Consider the following 16,603-nt stretch of genomic DNA (forward strand, 5'->3'; position numbering starts at 1 on the left):
TCCACACAGACCAGATCAGCACACACACAGCCCTGCACTCAGCTTTTTTCATCCCCTCTACAGGGCAGGCTTCTCCACCTTGGATGTGATCCTGACCCTTCTGTCTGAGGCATGTCAGGCACTATCCAGTGAGTCCAATCACCATGATTACTGAACCACTCCTTCTGTTTAGACAGCGGCACTGTGAGGACGTGACCCAGTGATGCCTGTGACAGAATCAGATAGGGATATCGAATGAATGTCTACTGTCAACATTTGTGGGCCTAGACTAATTTTTCTAAATTTGGTTTCCAGGCACTGCTCCTGGTACATACACAATGCAGCAGGGCAGCTTCACAGATAAAAGTGACCACATGGCTCTCGAGGATAACATAACCCACTCCATGCTACACAAACATCCCTAGAGTCTAAATAGAAACTTCTTTGGGAGTAATGGTCAAAGCTGACCACTTCACCTAAATATGAAATAAAACAGAAACCTTTAGGTCAGTCGGCAGTCTGCATTCTTTTCATGCCAGGGCAAAGGCTAGACTTGTATTTTACTTGTTTCCCTTTGTTTCCCAGAGTAGCTCATACACCCTTATTTGGAAGTTTTCCTTTCTGGCCTGCAACTGGGGACAAAAAAAGTACCCAAGAAACGCAAAATGCAAGCTTCCCATGGAATTCTTCACTCTTAAAAGGTGGAAGGGACATCACGGAGACAGCCTAGGCCGCCCTCATTTCACCAACGTGAAAACCCACCGAGGTCAAGCGAGGAGCAATGTCTGTCTCTGAATCCAGGGCTTTGTCTCTCATCCTGACTGATGACCGAGAAAAGATGCAGTTTGTTTATTTCACTCGATTTGTGTGTAATCAACCTCTGGGAAGTCTCTCCCTGCATCGTGCCCCCTCCTGTCTCATTTCTAAACCCTCAAATCCGACACAACAGCCTCAAGGGGGAGAGGGGATTAGAATCCTCTTGTAGAGGGACAACTCACACGACATCAGTGGCCCCCACAGACCATGTCCCCATGCTTTGTCTGCCCTTTCTCCTCCTCCATCTCACCCCTCCCCACCGCGTCCAGCCACCCAAACCTCTCCTCTCTCACCTCCTCCAAGGTTGGCCCTGCTCCGTCCTCTCAGTCCTGTCATGGAAAGAAGCCCAAATTTCTCTACTTCTCCAAAAGCCTGGCCGTGGGAGGCGTTCGGCAGCCGGACAAAGAATCTCACCCCCAGGGAGAAGGGAACCTGCCTGGGCTGGAGGGGAAAGGTCCCCCTGGACAGGTGACATCCCATCCCTGGGAAGAAGCTGAGGCCTGGGAGGATGAGGAGTGGGTTGAAGGTATCATTTATCTTCTACATGGTGGCACTTTTGAGAGTCAGGTAACAGGAATAAACCACCTGGTGACAGGAGTGAAGGGGGTGATGGCAGAAAGATATACAGCACAACTGCAGTGAGGCGGCTGTGAATCCTTTAGAGGAGCACTCCAGGAACAGGGCAAGGACAAGAGGGAGGAGGGTCATGGGACACAGAAGACACACCTGACTCGGGAACGGCATGTGACACACAGGGGCACCCTGATAGCTGGCTAAGCTCACCTGCTGGCCCTTCAGCCTCATGCGATGTTGTCATTAACAGGAAGAGATGTCCAGAGATGCTAATACACATAGCTGTGCTCCAAACGTCACACTCTTTCTCTGTTAGAAGAAGCACCTCTGGTTTAGACATACCTGGCAGCTTTGGTTACTGGTTTCCAGGTGCATGGGCACAGATAGGCGGCAACAGATAAGTGGGGTGGGGTGGGGTCTGTAATGTGAGCAGCATATGACCCCACGTAGACTGACCACAACCTTTGAGCAGCCCCAGGGCACCCCCCCAGAGTCAAGGTTGGTGACAGATTTGACAAGGACAGTGATGACCTGAGTAAACAAAAACAGCATGTTGGTCAGACTTTCAGGATGATTTTGCATCTGAAATGGTTAGTGTAAGGCTCTGTATTCCAGAATTTATTACAAGGAAGAGGTCATTTTAATGTACTGTTGCTGCTGCTAAGTTGCTTCAATCATGTCTGACTCTGTGCAACCCCATGGACAGCAGCCCACCAGGCTTCTCTGTCCACGGGATTCTCCAGGCAAGAATACTGGAGTGGGTTGCCATTTCCTTCTCCATTTTAATGTACAGATTACATTAAAATGGAATCACTGTTATCCATTCATTTGCATTTTTTCTTTTTTTTCCAATCACCTACAATGACTGATTGAAAGTCCCCACCAAGGCATAAAGCACAAAAGCAGAAAGCCACAGATTAGATGTCAGGGAAGTTGTGAGGGACACACACAAACACAACACACACAAAGGCACACACTCCCCCCACGTTGTTAACCTGCACAAAGACACCATTCTATCACATCTTTGGTCCAGCCTGCAAATATGTCATTCCACACAACTGCGGCACACTGTAATGTCCTCAGATTGAAATGAGAGCAGAAGAGACCAAAATATAACTATAAACAGATAATTTTCCTAACAGTTCAATGCCCACATGAGCCCGTGAATAGGCTCTCTGTTTATCTGTTTATAAATCAGAAGAGAAGGTTAGACTGTTGATAATTTAACCTTCCAAGTTTTTTTGTTTTGTTTTTAACGTGGCTGCCGAGGCCAGAGAGAAAAGCAGGACCAATTAGAGGAAGGAGATGAATTCTCTGGCAGATAAAACAAAGGGGATTTTCAAGGGCTCTGGAGGTGGCTGGCACTGGTTTCTTGCAGAATAGGGTTTCAGGTCAAAACTTACAACTTTACTTTCCAGGTTGATTGTAACCCCTAATCTTAACACTCATCTGTAATTAGGTTTAATTTGGAACAAGCAGCTGGAGATGAGGGAGGATAAAGAGTGAAGAAGAAAAGACCAGTTTTTCTAGAGAAACAGAGCGAGGGTTTTTAAATGAGCAGAAGCAGAAGGGCACTGGGAAGAAAGCTTTTATGAACAGATCAGAGTTATGACCTGGGGGGGTTCTGGTCACAGGCAGGGAAGGAGACAGTGGGTGAGGGGTGATGGCCCCAGCTCCTGCAGGGAGTCCCCAGCCCAGGATATCGGGGTTATCTCTCTAGTGGCCTGGAATGCGGAAAACTCTTTCTGTGAAATAAGCTTTTTTGAATTGCATAACATTAAATGATTGTTTTAATCTCACTTTTAAATATTTGGCCAACCACATTAATTTTGAAATACCAAACCTACTGTCTCTCAAGAATTCAAAAATTCCCTGGTAATACAAGCGGCAGCTGCCATCAAGGTCTTCGTAAGGAAACACTGAAACCTTCAAAATTCTCCGTGTTTTAATGCTGCTTCTATGATACCACTATTCAGGCTGGTCTCAGCTGACTGGAGCCATATCAACACTTAGAGAAAGTAAAACAAGATTCAACAAACTAGAACTCTCACACCTAAAGCACATTCAGGTAACACAGTCCCCATGTGAAAGCCCAGTCTCCTCTCCCCCAAAACTCTTGTTTGAATGAGAAAGGTATTTAAAAGTCTACCAAAGTCACAGAATGCTAACAGGTAGTAGAAACCTTGCACACACACCTACTTTTTTTTGTTTTTACATACAAAGCAACAAGAGACCAAGAAAAACTGTAACCAGAAATTCACCTTTCATGTTAAAAAATTATTTTCCAAAAGGAGGATTTAGAAAAACCTGATTGAAAATTCCATTATACAGTGAAACATTTCAAATCCATCACATCACTATGCCTAAAAAGAGAAATCATAATCTCAAGAGGGAGGCCCAAGAGGCATTTTACAAAATTCAGCAACTATTTCTGACTTAAAAAACCCAAAACACACGAAGGATAATTCCTCCATGTAACAGGGTACATCCATCTCGTGATATCGGGTGTCCAGCTCTGCATGGGAAGCTCACAGCTAATCAAAGATGGCCTCACACACCCCATTTTCCCCAGGCTTCATCCACTGTGGTCACGCTGAGAATGTGAGCTTTTAATAAACTAACCCTTGTTTCTGGTGATCACCTACAGCTACTGCTCTACACACATCTACAAACACACACGCATGCATATATATACATGCTCAGACATACAGGAATACACATATGTATTGCCAAGTTGGTTACTGCATTCTCACTAGTTCTAACAGTTTTTCAGTTGATCTTCTTAACTATTCTAACAGGAGAGTTACAGTCCCTACGCATGCATGCCAAATCGCCTCAGTCAGATCCAACTCTTTGCGACCCCATGGACTATAGCCAGCCAGGCTCCCATGTCCTTGGGATTCTCCAGGCAAAAAGACTGGAGTGGTTTGTCATTCCCTCCTCCAGGGGATCTTCCCAACCCAGGGATTGAACCCAGGTCTCTTATGTCTCCTGCATTGGCAAGTGAGTTCTACCACTATTGCCACCTAGGAAGCCCACAGTCTATATATAATGCTAATTTTGACTCATTTTAAAAATAAACATTAAAAAAAATCTTACTCCCTTGGCTAGCCTATCTGAAAACAGTGTCCTCTGTGGGCACCTGTTTTTTTTCCTGACGTCTGCAGGAATGTTTTTAGTTTCCTGTTAAACATGGTGTATGCGGCTTTCAGACCATTTTATTTATTATCTTTGAAAGAATCCATTCATTCCTATTAAATGTTTATGAGGTAGATGTTAAGTGTTATTAAATGCACTACTGACATATACAGTAAGATGAATTTCTGCTCTTTAAATGTACTGATGTTGTAAACTTATATAATAATATTATTGCTTTCTTGGAATGAACCATTTTTTTTGTAACCAGTGAGTGTAATATTTTGAAAAGGCCTCACTGGAGTAAATGTGGCTTATCTTTCAGTCAGGACGTGCACTGCCACACTGTCTTCTGGCTTTCGTTCCCCTCTGTCTCTGAAAGGCTTTGGTATCAGGAGTAGTTAATAGTATTAGCACTGCCTCTGTTAAAATAAGCTGCAAAGTCCTCCATCTTTTGTTTTCTGGAGTGTTTTTCAAATTTTTATTATTTGAGTATCACCTTTACAATTTTTGGAGAAGGAAATGGCAACACACTCCAGTATTCTTGCATGGACAAGAGGAACTTGGCGGGCTACAGTCCATGGGATCGCAAAGAGTCGGACATGACGGTGACTAACACTTCACAATTTTGGCTATATTTGCATTTACCTGTCCTATTATCTGGGGCTTCCCTAGTAGCTCAGCAGTAAAGAACCCGCCTGCCAATGCAGGAGACCTGGGTTTGATCCCTGAATCAGGAAGATCCTCTGGAGAGGGAACTAGCAACCCACTCCAGTATTCTTGCCTGGGAAATCCCACAGAAAGAGGAGCGTGGCAGGCTATGGTCCATGGGGTCGCAGAATCAGACATGACTGAGCAACTGAGCATGCACATCCTATTACACCTTTAATATTTTTATGCATAAACTAAATGTTGACTCATTTTTTAAAAACCTTAATCTTGTCCTAAGCAACATAAATTCAATGAACTACTTAACGATTTTTCTAACACAGCTTAATTTATTTACTAAAATAAGAACTAGCCATCAGTCTATACCTTAAACCATTATGTGCACCTTGTGTAATGCAATAATAATCTTTGGGAAATGATGCATTTGACGACTTTAAATAGCACAGAAATCTATTTTTCTGATCTTTGAAAAACTCTGCATATAACACCATCTGAGTTCACCATTCTGAAGTTTTTTTCTTAAGTCACTTTGTGATGTCTTCCAATATTCTGCCCAAGTGTTTCACTACTTCGTGAATTTAGCAGTTTCTTTCTCCTAGGAAATTTCATTAAAAATTTTTATTTTTATTCTATTTCTTAAAATCGCCACATCTCTGATTACATACATTCTTGTATTGCTTATTTGGAATATTTGTGGGGTTTTTTTTTTTTTTCTTAGTTTAACTACAGCTTTATCTAGTTTCTTGTTTTAACAAAGGATCTATTCTTATGTTTCAATTCCAGTGAGTTTTTTTCTTTTTTTGTTCTTTCATATATTCATTTAACAAATACTGACTGTGAACCATGTGCCAGGTCACGGGCCAGGCGATGAGAGTAGAAGTCAGGAAACAGATGCTGTCAAAATTTACCTTATTAATTTCCGCCCCTTTTTAAAAAACTCCCTCCCAGACTTCCCTGGTGGTACAGTGGACCAGAATCCGCCTGCCAATGCAGGACACAGGGGTTCGATCCCTGGTCTGGGAAGATCTCACAGGCCAAGGAGCAGCTAAGCCCGTGCACCACGACTGCCGAGCCCATGCACTGCAACTACAGAAGCCCTCATGCCTAGAGCCTCCACCACGAGAAGCCACCGCGATGAGAAGCCCGAGCACCGCAACAAAGAGCAGCCCCACTCTCCACAGCGAGAGAAAGTCTGCGCGTAGCAACAGAGACCCAGCGCAGCCAAAACTAAAAAAATTACACATATATATAAAATTCCCTCCTATTTTCCCAGATTTCTTTTGTCCTTTATTTTCTAATTTTCTATGTCTAGTACTTACTGCATTTATGATAAAAGCTTTTAGAGAACTAAACTGGCTTGCTATTTGTAACTATATATAGTATTTCACTATTATTTTTCTAAATGATCCATAATCATAGTTTTCAGATCCTATTTGGGTTAAAATTTCCAAACAGCTTTCTTTATATATAATTGGTGGATAACACTATACTCGTATCAGGTTTACAACATAATGATGTATGGATATTTGTATACACTGTAAAGTGATCACCACAATAAGCATGGTTACCATCGGTCACAGTGCAGTTATAAAATGATTCACCCCCAGCCACTTTCACACACACAATACAGTACAGTTAGCTACAGCCACACCATGTTGTATCAAGATGGATTAACTGTTTAAAATTTCAATTTCTACTCCTACAGTTTTACTGCATTGTGACACACAGTGATCGGTAAAATTTCCCTTAAGAGACTGTAATAAGGTTTTCTTTCTGGTCTAGAAAAGATCAATGTTTTAACCATTTCACAAACAACCTAGAAAAACAGTAAGACACACACTGAAGTCTCTCATTTCACATGTGAGTTTTTTCAGGCAGTTTTAATAGCTTTCACATTTAATCACTTCCATGGTTTGTCTAGTTAGTGTACTCATTTTGTAACTGCTACTTTTTCTTCTTGAATTGTATTCTTATCAATATTGAAGGTCCTGTCTGATTTAAGGTGCTTTGTGGTGTGTATCTTTAACTGATACAATTGTTTCAGTAGTCAGACAAAGGCATGAGAGATAGCCACAATTAAATCACATTTTCTTCACTATCAAGACAGATAGTGCTTTATGATACAGAAAGTTTAAGAAAAGCAGGCAGTGTTCTATCAAGTCAAAGGTCTTCTGAGTCAGATGGGAAGATGGTTACATATTTTAAGTGCCAAAGAAGTGCAAACCCTCATCAAGTGATATGGCTGTTAGAACAGAGGTCTCAGACACCTATCAGGAGCTCCAAGATCAAATGTAGTTTGAATTTAAGGGACATGGGCATCATGACCACTTTCTTCTTCAAGTTCTGGAATTGGTGTCACAAAGAGATTACCAAGATTTTTAACTTAGAATTCTCTGCCCAGGGAAACTATCAGTAAGGCTGAAGGCAAGAGAGAGAGATCGTCAGATCAAGCGTGAGACACAGCATCACACATGGATGGTCTTTGTATGGGTGCAAACCCAGCTGCTCCAGACTGTGCCCCAATCACAGCAAAAGGTGCTCAGCTGGCATGGTGTGATGTAGGAATCCTGTTCCTGCCGGAAATCTCTGTTGGTTAAAAAACCTCATCAAACTGAGAAGGCAACCCCAAAATTATACGGGATAAAATTCCAACACCAGTTATTATTTGGAATAAAGCATGTAACTAAACATCTTTTAATTTGAGAAAGGTTTTGAATCAAGTAGAGAAGTAGTTTAAATAAACAAGTAGCAATAGTATTATAAATTAAGAAATACCTATATTTTGGAGTTACTTTAAAGTTTAATGTTTAAGAGAACTGAATCTTCCAAGAGTTATATAGCAGCCTCATGATTCTAATTTAAAGTGTGTAATTGACAGTGTGTGTTTACACACACACACACGAGAGAGAATGTGTGAATGTTTGGGGATGTATATAAGGACTTAAGAATCACTATATTTTTAAGAATAATTACACATGAGTACAACAAGCACAAAAACTTATAAGAACTGGACTTGATGTTGAACTTAAAAGCCTTCTTTAGAACTAGATTTTTATTATTCACAACTTTAACCAAGTTAATTTTAAAAATCAAACTATCATCTGAATACGCTTTTATGTAGCTTATATATTTTGTTTTCTGTGTTAATCCAGAGGAGGAGGCTCTTTTCTAAGTGAATTTAACCCATTTATTATAGGAACAGATATATCTAATATTCTCTCTTTTTTTTATTATGTGTTATCACTGATCTTTAACATATACATCTTTTTTTTTTTTTTTTAATCCTAAAAGGCTGCATTTTCCAAGTATGTCTCTCAGGACACTAGTTTCACTCTAAAATTCTTCTACGGAACAAAATACATCTGATAAAAATACATGCTATATTCTCCTCTTCGTGAATGCTGTCAAAACTCTGATGAATCCCTGAAATCTAAAACTAAGGACAAGAGAGCCCATTAACTAATTTGCTTAAGCCCACCAACCAACTCCACTCCCCTTCCCCTTAACTCAAAACTCTGAATTGCTATGAGTAAGATAAAACAAAGCACAAGAAGATATTTTGGAAATAGAAAATATAATTGATGAAGTCAATAAGAAAGTCAATAAGAAAGTCAATTTCAAAGTCAATAAGAAAAACTGGAAGAAAAAGGTGAGCATGGAGATGATAGAATATATAAAACTTCAGCATCAGACAGAATCACAGGAAGTACTCCAGTCAGAGAAAAGGGAACATACAAAACGAGAAAAAGGCTTCAAGAAGCAGGCAGCTCACCTGAGAGTAAAGCCAGACCAGAAGGCAACCAAGTCTGAATGGGAAACGTTAAGTCAGAAGGACAGGAATAATCATGACTAAAGCTTACCAGGCACTTTCTGTGATGTGTGAGCCTATTCTAATCCATCATGTGCTTCAAGCTATTAACAACCACGACAACCTAATGAGGCAGGCTGTAATACTGTCCTCTTTCCTGGAGCTTAACTCATGTGCTCAAAGCCTCAGAGCTACTAAGGGACAAAATTGGGATGTGAACAGTGTGGCTCCAGAGCCCAAACTCTTAACCACCATGCCTTCTGTCTTTAAGAAGAAAATGAATTCTCTACAACCATCTGTAGACTTGAGAAGCCAGATTAGATGGTAAAAGCAGGTTAAGATCATTCTAGGAGTAAAAAACTATAGTGACTATGTGCTCAGTCAGTTGTGTCTGACTCTATTTGACCCCATGGACTATAGCCTGCCAGTCTCCTCTGTCCATGGAATTTTCCAGGCAAGAATACTGAAGTGAGTTGCTATTTCCTTCTCCATGGGATTTTCCCGACCCAGGGATCAAACCCATATCTCTTGCGTCTCCTGCATTGGCAGGTGGACTCTTTACCACTGCGTCACCTTACTCCTTCTATATTTCCTTTAATTTTTTTTTTTTTTTGGGTCACACCACATGGCATGTGGGATCTTAATTCCCTGACTAGGGATCAAATCCGAGTCCCCTGCATTGGAAGAGCAGAGTCTTAATTAACCACTGGACCACCTGGGAAGTCCCTATTTTTTTTCTTTTAAAGTAATATTGCCTGTCACAGATTATAAATTAAATCATGTAAGCCTGAATTTCCTTCTCTTCTGCTTCTAGATGCACTACCTGATTTTCCAGTACATGATACATATTTGAGCCTAGTATTTTAAATGCTGATTGGTTTTCAACTTTTAGAATCAACCTACAAACACGCAGAGATTTAATTATACTAATTAGGAGACAGAATGTTCTTGCCATGTAAAAGGTTGACAGTAGACTCGAGAGGGTATGGAGCCTGTAGGGGAAATGGCAGAAGAAATGTAGAGATAGCATATCCTTCTTTACTGAGCCAAGGACACCATTTAAAGCTGGTGAGTCAAGAAATACAAGTGTTAAATAATAAAAGATTTCCTTAGTATTTTTGTTTTTTGAATGAAAATTTCATATAGCCAAGTTTTACAGTGAACAACTAGACACCCACAACTGTACCCCACCATTAACACTTAACTAACAATAAATTCAGAAAATTTTAGTATGGCTTGGAAGAACAGAGGAAGAGAGAAATACAGTACTAAAAACACACTGAATTCCTCACTCTACACAACCTTCAAAACTAATAAATCAAGAAATAGTACAGACATACAAAATTATGTAGAATTATAGAGATAACCACCATTTCCTTGAAATGCATCAAAAATAAGAGGGAGTGACGAATGGACAGTGGGATGAACAGAAGGATAAAGCAACGGGGACAGAATGTTAACTGTAGATTCTGTGGTGGGTCTATGGGTGCTAGCTATACATACCTTTCAATTTTTCTGACTAAAATTTCCTAAGAAAATATTGACACAGATGTGGTTGAGAGTGGACCTCACATCCGTGCTGGCCTCTGCATGACAGTGGCTGAGCCTCCTTCCAGCCGCTCCACACCGGGTGGAGCTGGGTACCAGAGCCTGGTGGGGGTGGGGAGGGGGAATGCCATAGGGATGACAGGCACCCCATCCAGGCCCAGCCCCTCCAGCCCCCACAGGACCCTCATGTCCTCTCCCCTCTCCTGACTGCCATCAGAGTCAGCAGAACCCAGGAGCTGGAACCTGAAGACACGTTCACCAGCCTGAGCCTCTAACCACCGTATGACTCCCAGAGGGCCCCACCTCACCCTGGACCGGGGCGTGAGGGGAAATCAACTTTTAATGTCTTAAGGGGCTATTCTGGGATTCGTCTTTAACCACAGTTAGCATTAACTATCGGAGAAGGCAATGGCACCCCACTCCAGTACTTTTGCCTGGAAAATCCCATGGATGGAGGAGCCTGGTAGGCTGCAGTCCATGGGGTCGCTAAGAGTCGGACACGACTGAGCGGCTTCACCTTCAATTTTCACTTTCATGCATTGGAGAAGGAAATGGCAACCCACTCCAGTATTCTTGCCTGGAGAATCCCAGGGACGGGGAAGCCTGGTGGGCGGCCGTCTATGGGGTCGCACAGAGTCGGACACGACTGAAGTGACTTAGCAGCATTAACTATAACCAATAGGGAGTGGAATCCGAGGGAGTCGGGGTTGAAGCTTTGACTTTTGTTTCCTATCACTGGTATCCACTGTTTAAAAACACACACAGATTTAAAGCAAAGAGTAAGAAGCTGTCAGCTCATGGTGACACTGGGAAAAGCCTTCTAAGGTTTTAACTCTAAGTAGAAAATATGGTTTCTTTAGCATATTGGGCACCTATGTGTGAATATAAAATGGCACCATTCCTCTGAAGCAATACAATCCCACCCTGGCCCACTCACTCTTTATTCCCAGCTGCCTTTGAGCAGTGCACAACCTGTGTGACTATAACCAGCAGTCCTCTCTGATCTGCAGGCACTGAACACCTGGTTGAAAACTGAAGGACTGTTAAACTGAGACCTTTGAGGAAGTAAGGGATGTGGTCCTTGACAGGTTCAGATTCTAGCTGCCCTTATTCACACAGACTCTCATGTCTTTTGCTTGATTCATTTCTCTCGTCCGCCCCATAATGCCACAGTCAGTCACAGTGACTCAACTCCAAGGACTGCATCCCCACACAAGAGAATTCTCGCTGCCATGGTGGATAATTTCAAGGCTGGAAAGGCAGCAGCAGCTGAAACCCTGCCTTCTGCCTCAGGCCTGCCTGCAGAGGGTCAGGGGGTGGAACAGGGGGTGGAGATGGGGATTCTGTCTCATTTACCCTCTAATGGCCCCTCCCTGTTGGAGCAACTGAGGTCTCAAGGGGGTCAGCCAGGAGGTGTGCCGCTTGGATCTCCCTCCAAGAAAAACTGTGGCTTCAGCTGCAAGGACAGGTGTGAACTGACACTCCAGTGGCCAGTGCCACTGGAACTCAGCCTGGCTTTTGAGTTGAAGGCACATTTCTCCAGGAAGCCTCAGCAAGGCCTGACCCAGCGAGAGGACTATGGCCTGGCTCTCACTGCCCAAGCAGGTCTCCTCTACCGGGCAGTCTTCTCAGGGGCTCCCGGGAAGCTTGTCAGACCTGCAGGTTCTCTGCCCAAAAATGTTGCTGCCTTTTCCTTTTCTGGGTGCTGGTCCAATGGCTCTCCTGGCCTGATTCAGGTGCCCACCCCTTCTTTCTCAGGCGTTTTACCCTCTAATAACCCTCCTTCATTCCCGATTCTGTTTAAGGGTCTGCGCCTCAGAGGACAAAGCTGACATAGGACTGGTGTAGAAACCAGGCGTGGGTGTTGCTGTGCCTGTCTCCTCCTCATCTCCACCACTCACCTTTGGGCCCCATGCTCTGAGGACCCTCGAAGCACTTGCTCTGAGTCTAGTCCAATGCACCATACCTGCCAGTGGGAGGCCCTGCCCTCCCAGCCTCACACAAGGTGGTAAAACAGATTGAGGATGTGTTAATCTTTAACAAAATTCTCATTTCCGGGATCTCATTGGTGCATTCTATAGCATTTCATCACTGCACAGAGATCACTTAAAGCTATATGCACATTTTCAGCTGACAACAGTCTAGCAAGACAGTCTTTCCTAAGACTTTCTAACTGGGTATCTTTACTCGCAGCAAATCAGACTTGAGTTCCCATACTGAAATTGTATGCACTCGGAAAAGTGCGATAAAATAAGTCACTGCCATAAAAATGTCTTTTTCATCCTCTATTCATTAGATTGCTTTCAAAAGCAAGGTCAGTTAGAAACTGGAACACAAGCACCCAAATAACACTTAAAAACTAACAAGGGGCACAGTCTCTTCATAGTTTTGACACCAAGGAAATAATACACAGGGTAAGTGGATATTAATGAGATGTGTTTAAAATGTTACATATTCTTTTCTTATTTAGTCATGTCCGACTCTTTGCGACCCCATGGACTATAGCCCACCAGGCTCCTCTGTCCATGGGATTTCCCAGACAAGAATACTGGAGTGGGTTGCCATTTCTTTCTCCAGGGAATCTTCCAGACCCAGTAATTAAACCTGAGTTTCCTGCACTGGAAGGTGGACTCTTCACTGCTGAGCCACCAGGGAAGCCCTTACCTAATAGCTAATCGTAGGGCTGTTTATGACACAGGCAAACGTGCATTAATTTGCAAATATTGGCTATTTTGCCCAAAGAAGGCTGGATGAGGGCTGTGCAGTTTAGAAAGTCACCCCTTCAAAATCAATCCCATCTCTATAGTTTTTCCTCCATGGTCTCCACTTGTGGCCAAGTTTCCTATCCTGATTGTACCAGTCCAATGTACCAGAGCCGCCGCCTCCCAGCCTCAAGGACACTGCCTGCCCCTGCCTGGCCTCCCTGCCCAGGTGAGTGGAGACCAGTGAACCGAGGCTAAGAGACTCAGGTCTTAATGACAGCCCTGCCTCAGATTTGGGGACAAGTCACCTGGACAAGCTGGGGCGATTTCCTCATTCAAATTCAAATTTAAAAATCACCCCCTGGAAAAGAGTTTCGAGTTCTGACTCTGTCCCAGATTCACAGACCGGTCACCTGCCCACCCCCGGACTCCAGCCCGAGAGGGACCATCTCCTTTGCGGCCAGCACGCACTTGGGGACGCTGAAGTAAACCGTTTGCGTGTGTGACAGGGCAGAAACATCCTATTCGTCGGCAAACCCGACCCTGTGGCCAGCAGCGTCTAGGTCTGCGGGAGGCCAGGCTGACCCTCAGCGCTGAGGACGAGGCCAGCGGTCTCTGAGCAGTGTCCGTGTGAGGACCGGAAGCACGGGTCCTGGAATCGGCCCCCGCTATTCTGAGTGAGCAACAGTCACCGTCCGGCCCCCCATCTGAGGGTGAGTAACAGACCTGCTGACCTCCCACACCGTCCACTGGACTCTGGAAAGTGTGTGACACGGGCGCGGCCGGGGCCCACACGTCCGCACGGACCTCCCCCGACCCGGGGCGGGGGGGCGCCCCCGGCCCCCCTCCGCCCGTCCGGCCGCCAGGTAAGCCGGCGGCGCTCCCCGGTCGCGGCGCGGGCACAGGTGAGCCCGCCACCCCCGCCGCGCATTCCAGAGGTGGGACTCACGCCCGGGAACTTCGCCTCCGCGCCCCCCGGCGCCCGCGGGCAGCGCGGCCCGGCCCGGGGCGGTGGGGGAAGGGCGCCCGGGCGCGAGGGGGCCGGCGACCCCCGGAACGCCGCACAGACCTGCTTCAGGATCCTCGGGCCGCCCCGAGTGGTTGCCCATGGCTCGGCCGCCTAGGGCAGCGGCCGGCCGGCCGCCTCGGACGGCGCGTCCACCGCGCGGCCGCTCGCGCCGGCTCGGGCTGACGAAGCGGCTGCGTCTGGCGGGTCCGCTCCAGTCAAAGAAAGGCCGTCGCCTCAGTCCCCGCGGCCGCTGGCCGCTCCGCGCTCGCTCATCTGCATGCGGCCCGCCCACCTCGACTCCCGCGGCCCGCGCACCCGCAAGCCCCGCCCACCTTATCTGCATACCGCCCCTCCCCCGGCAGGCCGTCCGCCTCGACTGGGGCTGCCCCGCCCCCTTGTCTGAATATCTCTCTGGGGCTCCCAGAGTCTTCCTCCCCGGTGGGGGAGGGACGCGCCCGCCGCCCGACTTCCGGCCTCTAGGGGCGGCCGCGGGGAACTGCAGCTGGACACTGCGGGCTGGAAAAACCCCACTGCGGGGAGGCCGAGGCCAGGTGTCACGAGGAAGGCACAGTTCTGCGCGTGAGATATCAGACCATCGGGAAAAACTTGGGGTTGCATACGACAGGCGCTTCCTAGGTATTTCTGGGTAAGTTTTGAGCTAAGTTTTGGGATAAATGAATAGACCAACAAGCAAGTTTTGAGGCGGAGGTGGTGAGGAAGACGCTCTAACAACATTCTCCACGATGAATGCTGCCACTAAAAATAAAAATGCATGCCAGTCATGAGCAGGATCTGCTCTCAGAAATGACTGAGTTACGGAAATCACCCTAAACGACTTTCCACCCTGAACGACTTTCAGAGTCAGCCTTGCAGTGAAAACGCTTAGAACTCGCTAATTCTTGCAGTGCAAATACATGATAGGAAAAAAATCATAAGCAGGACGGCGGTTTCCAGCTCCTGCGTCCCCTGAACACTGGTTCACCTCAGCTCTCATTCAGCATTTCAGATCGCCCTGGTCACTTGGATCCTCACAACAGTTTATTCACTCCACTTCCTGGACAGTACACTTAGTTTTCTGCCTCCTCTGGCGTCCTCCTCTCTATCCCCTTCCTTTCTTTCTCATCTACGTGACCTCTGGACACTGAGCACTCTAATGGCTGGTCACCTCCGTCGAATTTGCTCAGGGCCTCTAACTTGGCCTTTGCAGCCAAGCTGTGGCTTTTAAGTCCTGCCCTGTGCAGCAGCAGCAGCAGCAGGGTGTCTTAAGCTTGGTCCTGCCTTCTGAACTCCAGATTCATCTACCCAACTACCGTCTTGATGCCTCCAACTAGGGTTCCTCAGTTTAATGGGAACAAAACACAATTCTAGGTTTTTTACCATCAGTGTCTCACACAGTCTCCCTTATCTCCGTAAACAGGATGTGTCAGGATGTATGTGGTCAATGCCACCATCTCTCAGCACTGCTCACTGCTTCCACCGCTGCCACCCGGTCCAGCCCATAGTCCCCTCCCACCAGTATCTCTGCCACCACCTCCAATCCAGCCTCCCTTCTTCTGACCCTGCCTCTTTACAGTCTGACCTTCACATGACAGAGCGACGCTTCTAAGACCCAGGTCAAGTCCCCCGACTTACATGCTCTTTCTGTCTCTCAGAGGAAAAGCCAAGCCCTTACCATAGCCTCTAAGGCCCTGAATTTCCTCCCCCTCCCTCCACTGTGGGGGACTTGCCCCTACCCCCCACATTGGTCTTGCTGCAGCACCTTCTCGCTGTTCCCCAGATCAGCCAAGGTGCTCCCACCCCAAGGCTTTTGCACTCACTGTTCCCTCTGACCCAAATGCTTTCCCCCGCATTCCAACATAACACAGACCTCTCACTTCCTAGATCTCTGGTCAAATACCATTTGTTCGCTTAAGAGGGGTTTCTCTTGTCTTATCACATGAAAGAGTAAATCAGACCCTCAACACACACACTTCCTGGCCTTGTGGACCTTGTGACACTTTCCACTGTTCAGTGGACTTGTTTACTGTCTCTCCAGTAGAGTGCAAACATCACGAGAGCAGCGAATGAATGGATGAGTGAGTTTATAGGCTCTGCTAAGTCACTTCAGTCGTGTCCGACTCTTTTTCAACCCCATGGGCTATAGCCTGCTAGGCTCCTCTGCTCATGAGGTTTCCTACATAAGAATACTGGAGTGGGGTGCCATTTCCTTCTCCAGGGGATCTTCCCAACCCAGGGATCAAACCCACCGCTCTTACATCTCCTGCATTGGCAGGAGGTTTCTTTACCACTTGAGCCATCTGGGGCTCTCCTCTACCAGTAGCATAAAGTCCCCAGTTCTCCTGCATGGTATCATCTTGCACCCTC

General features: G+C 45.8%; 1 protein-coding gene across 7 annotated transcripts in view; it reads right to left on the reverse strand.

Annotated features, from left to right (window-relative positions):
* SPECC1 (sperm antigen with calponin homology and coiled-coil domains 1) overlaps positions 1 to 16,603 on the reverse strand; it is a 198,288-nt gene that overhangs the window by 100,514 nt on the left and 81,171 nt on the right. The window contains exon 1 of one of the 7 annotated variants that reach the window (XM_061143592.1): positions 14,300 to 14,405. The exons of 5 other annotated variants lie outside the window; for them this stretch is intronic. In XM_061143592.1, the coding sequence (XP_060999575.1) occupies positions 14,300 to 14,339 (40 nt within the window). In that variant the 5' untranslated portion in view covers positions 14,340 to 14,405. Of the gene's footprint in view, positions 1 to 12,429; positions 12,516 to 14,299; positions 14,406 to 16,603 lie in introns of those variants that run through there. One more of the 7 variants, XM_061143593.1, reaches the window with a different exon arrangement.

Source organism: Dama dama, chromosome 5 (assembly GCF_033118175.1).
Source record: "Dama dama isolate Ldn47 chromosome 5, ASM3311817v1, whole genome shotgun sequence".
NCBI lineage: Eukaryota > Metazoa > Chordata > Mammalia > Artiodactyla > Cervidae > Dama > Dama dama.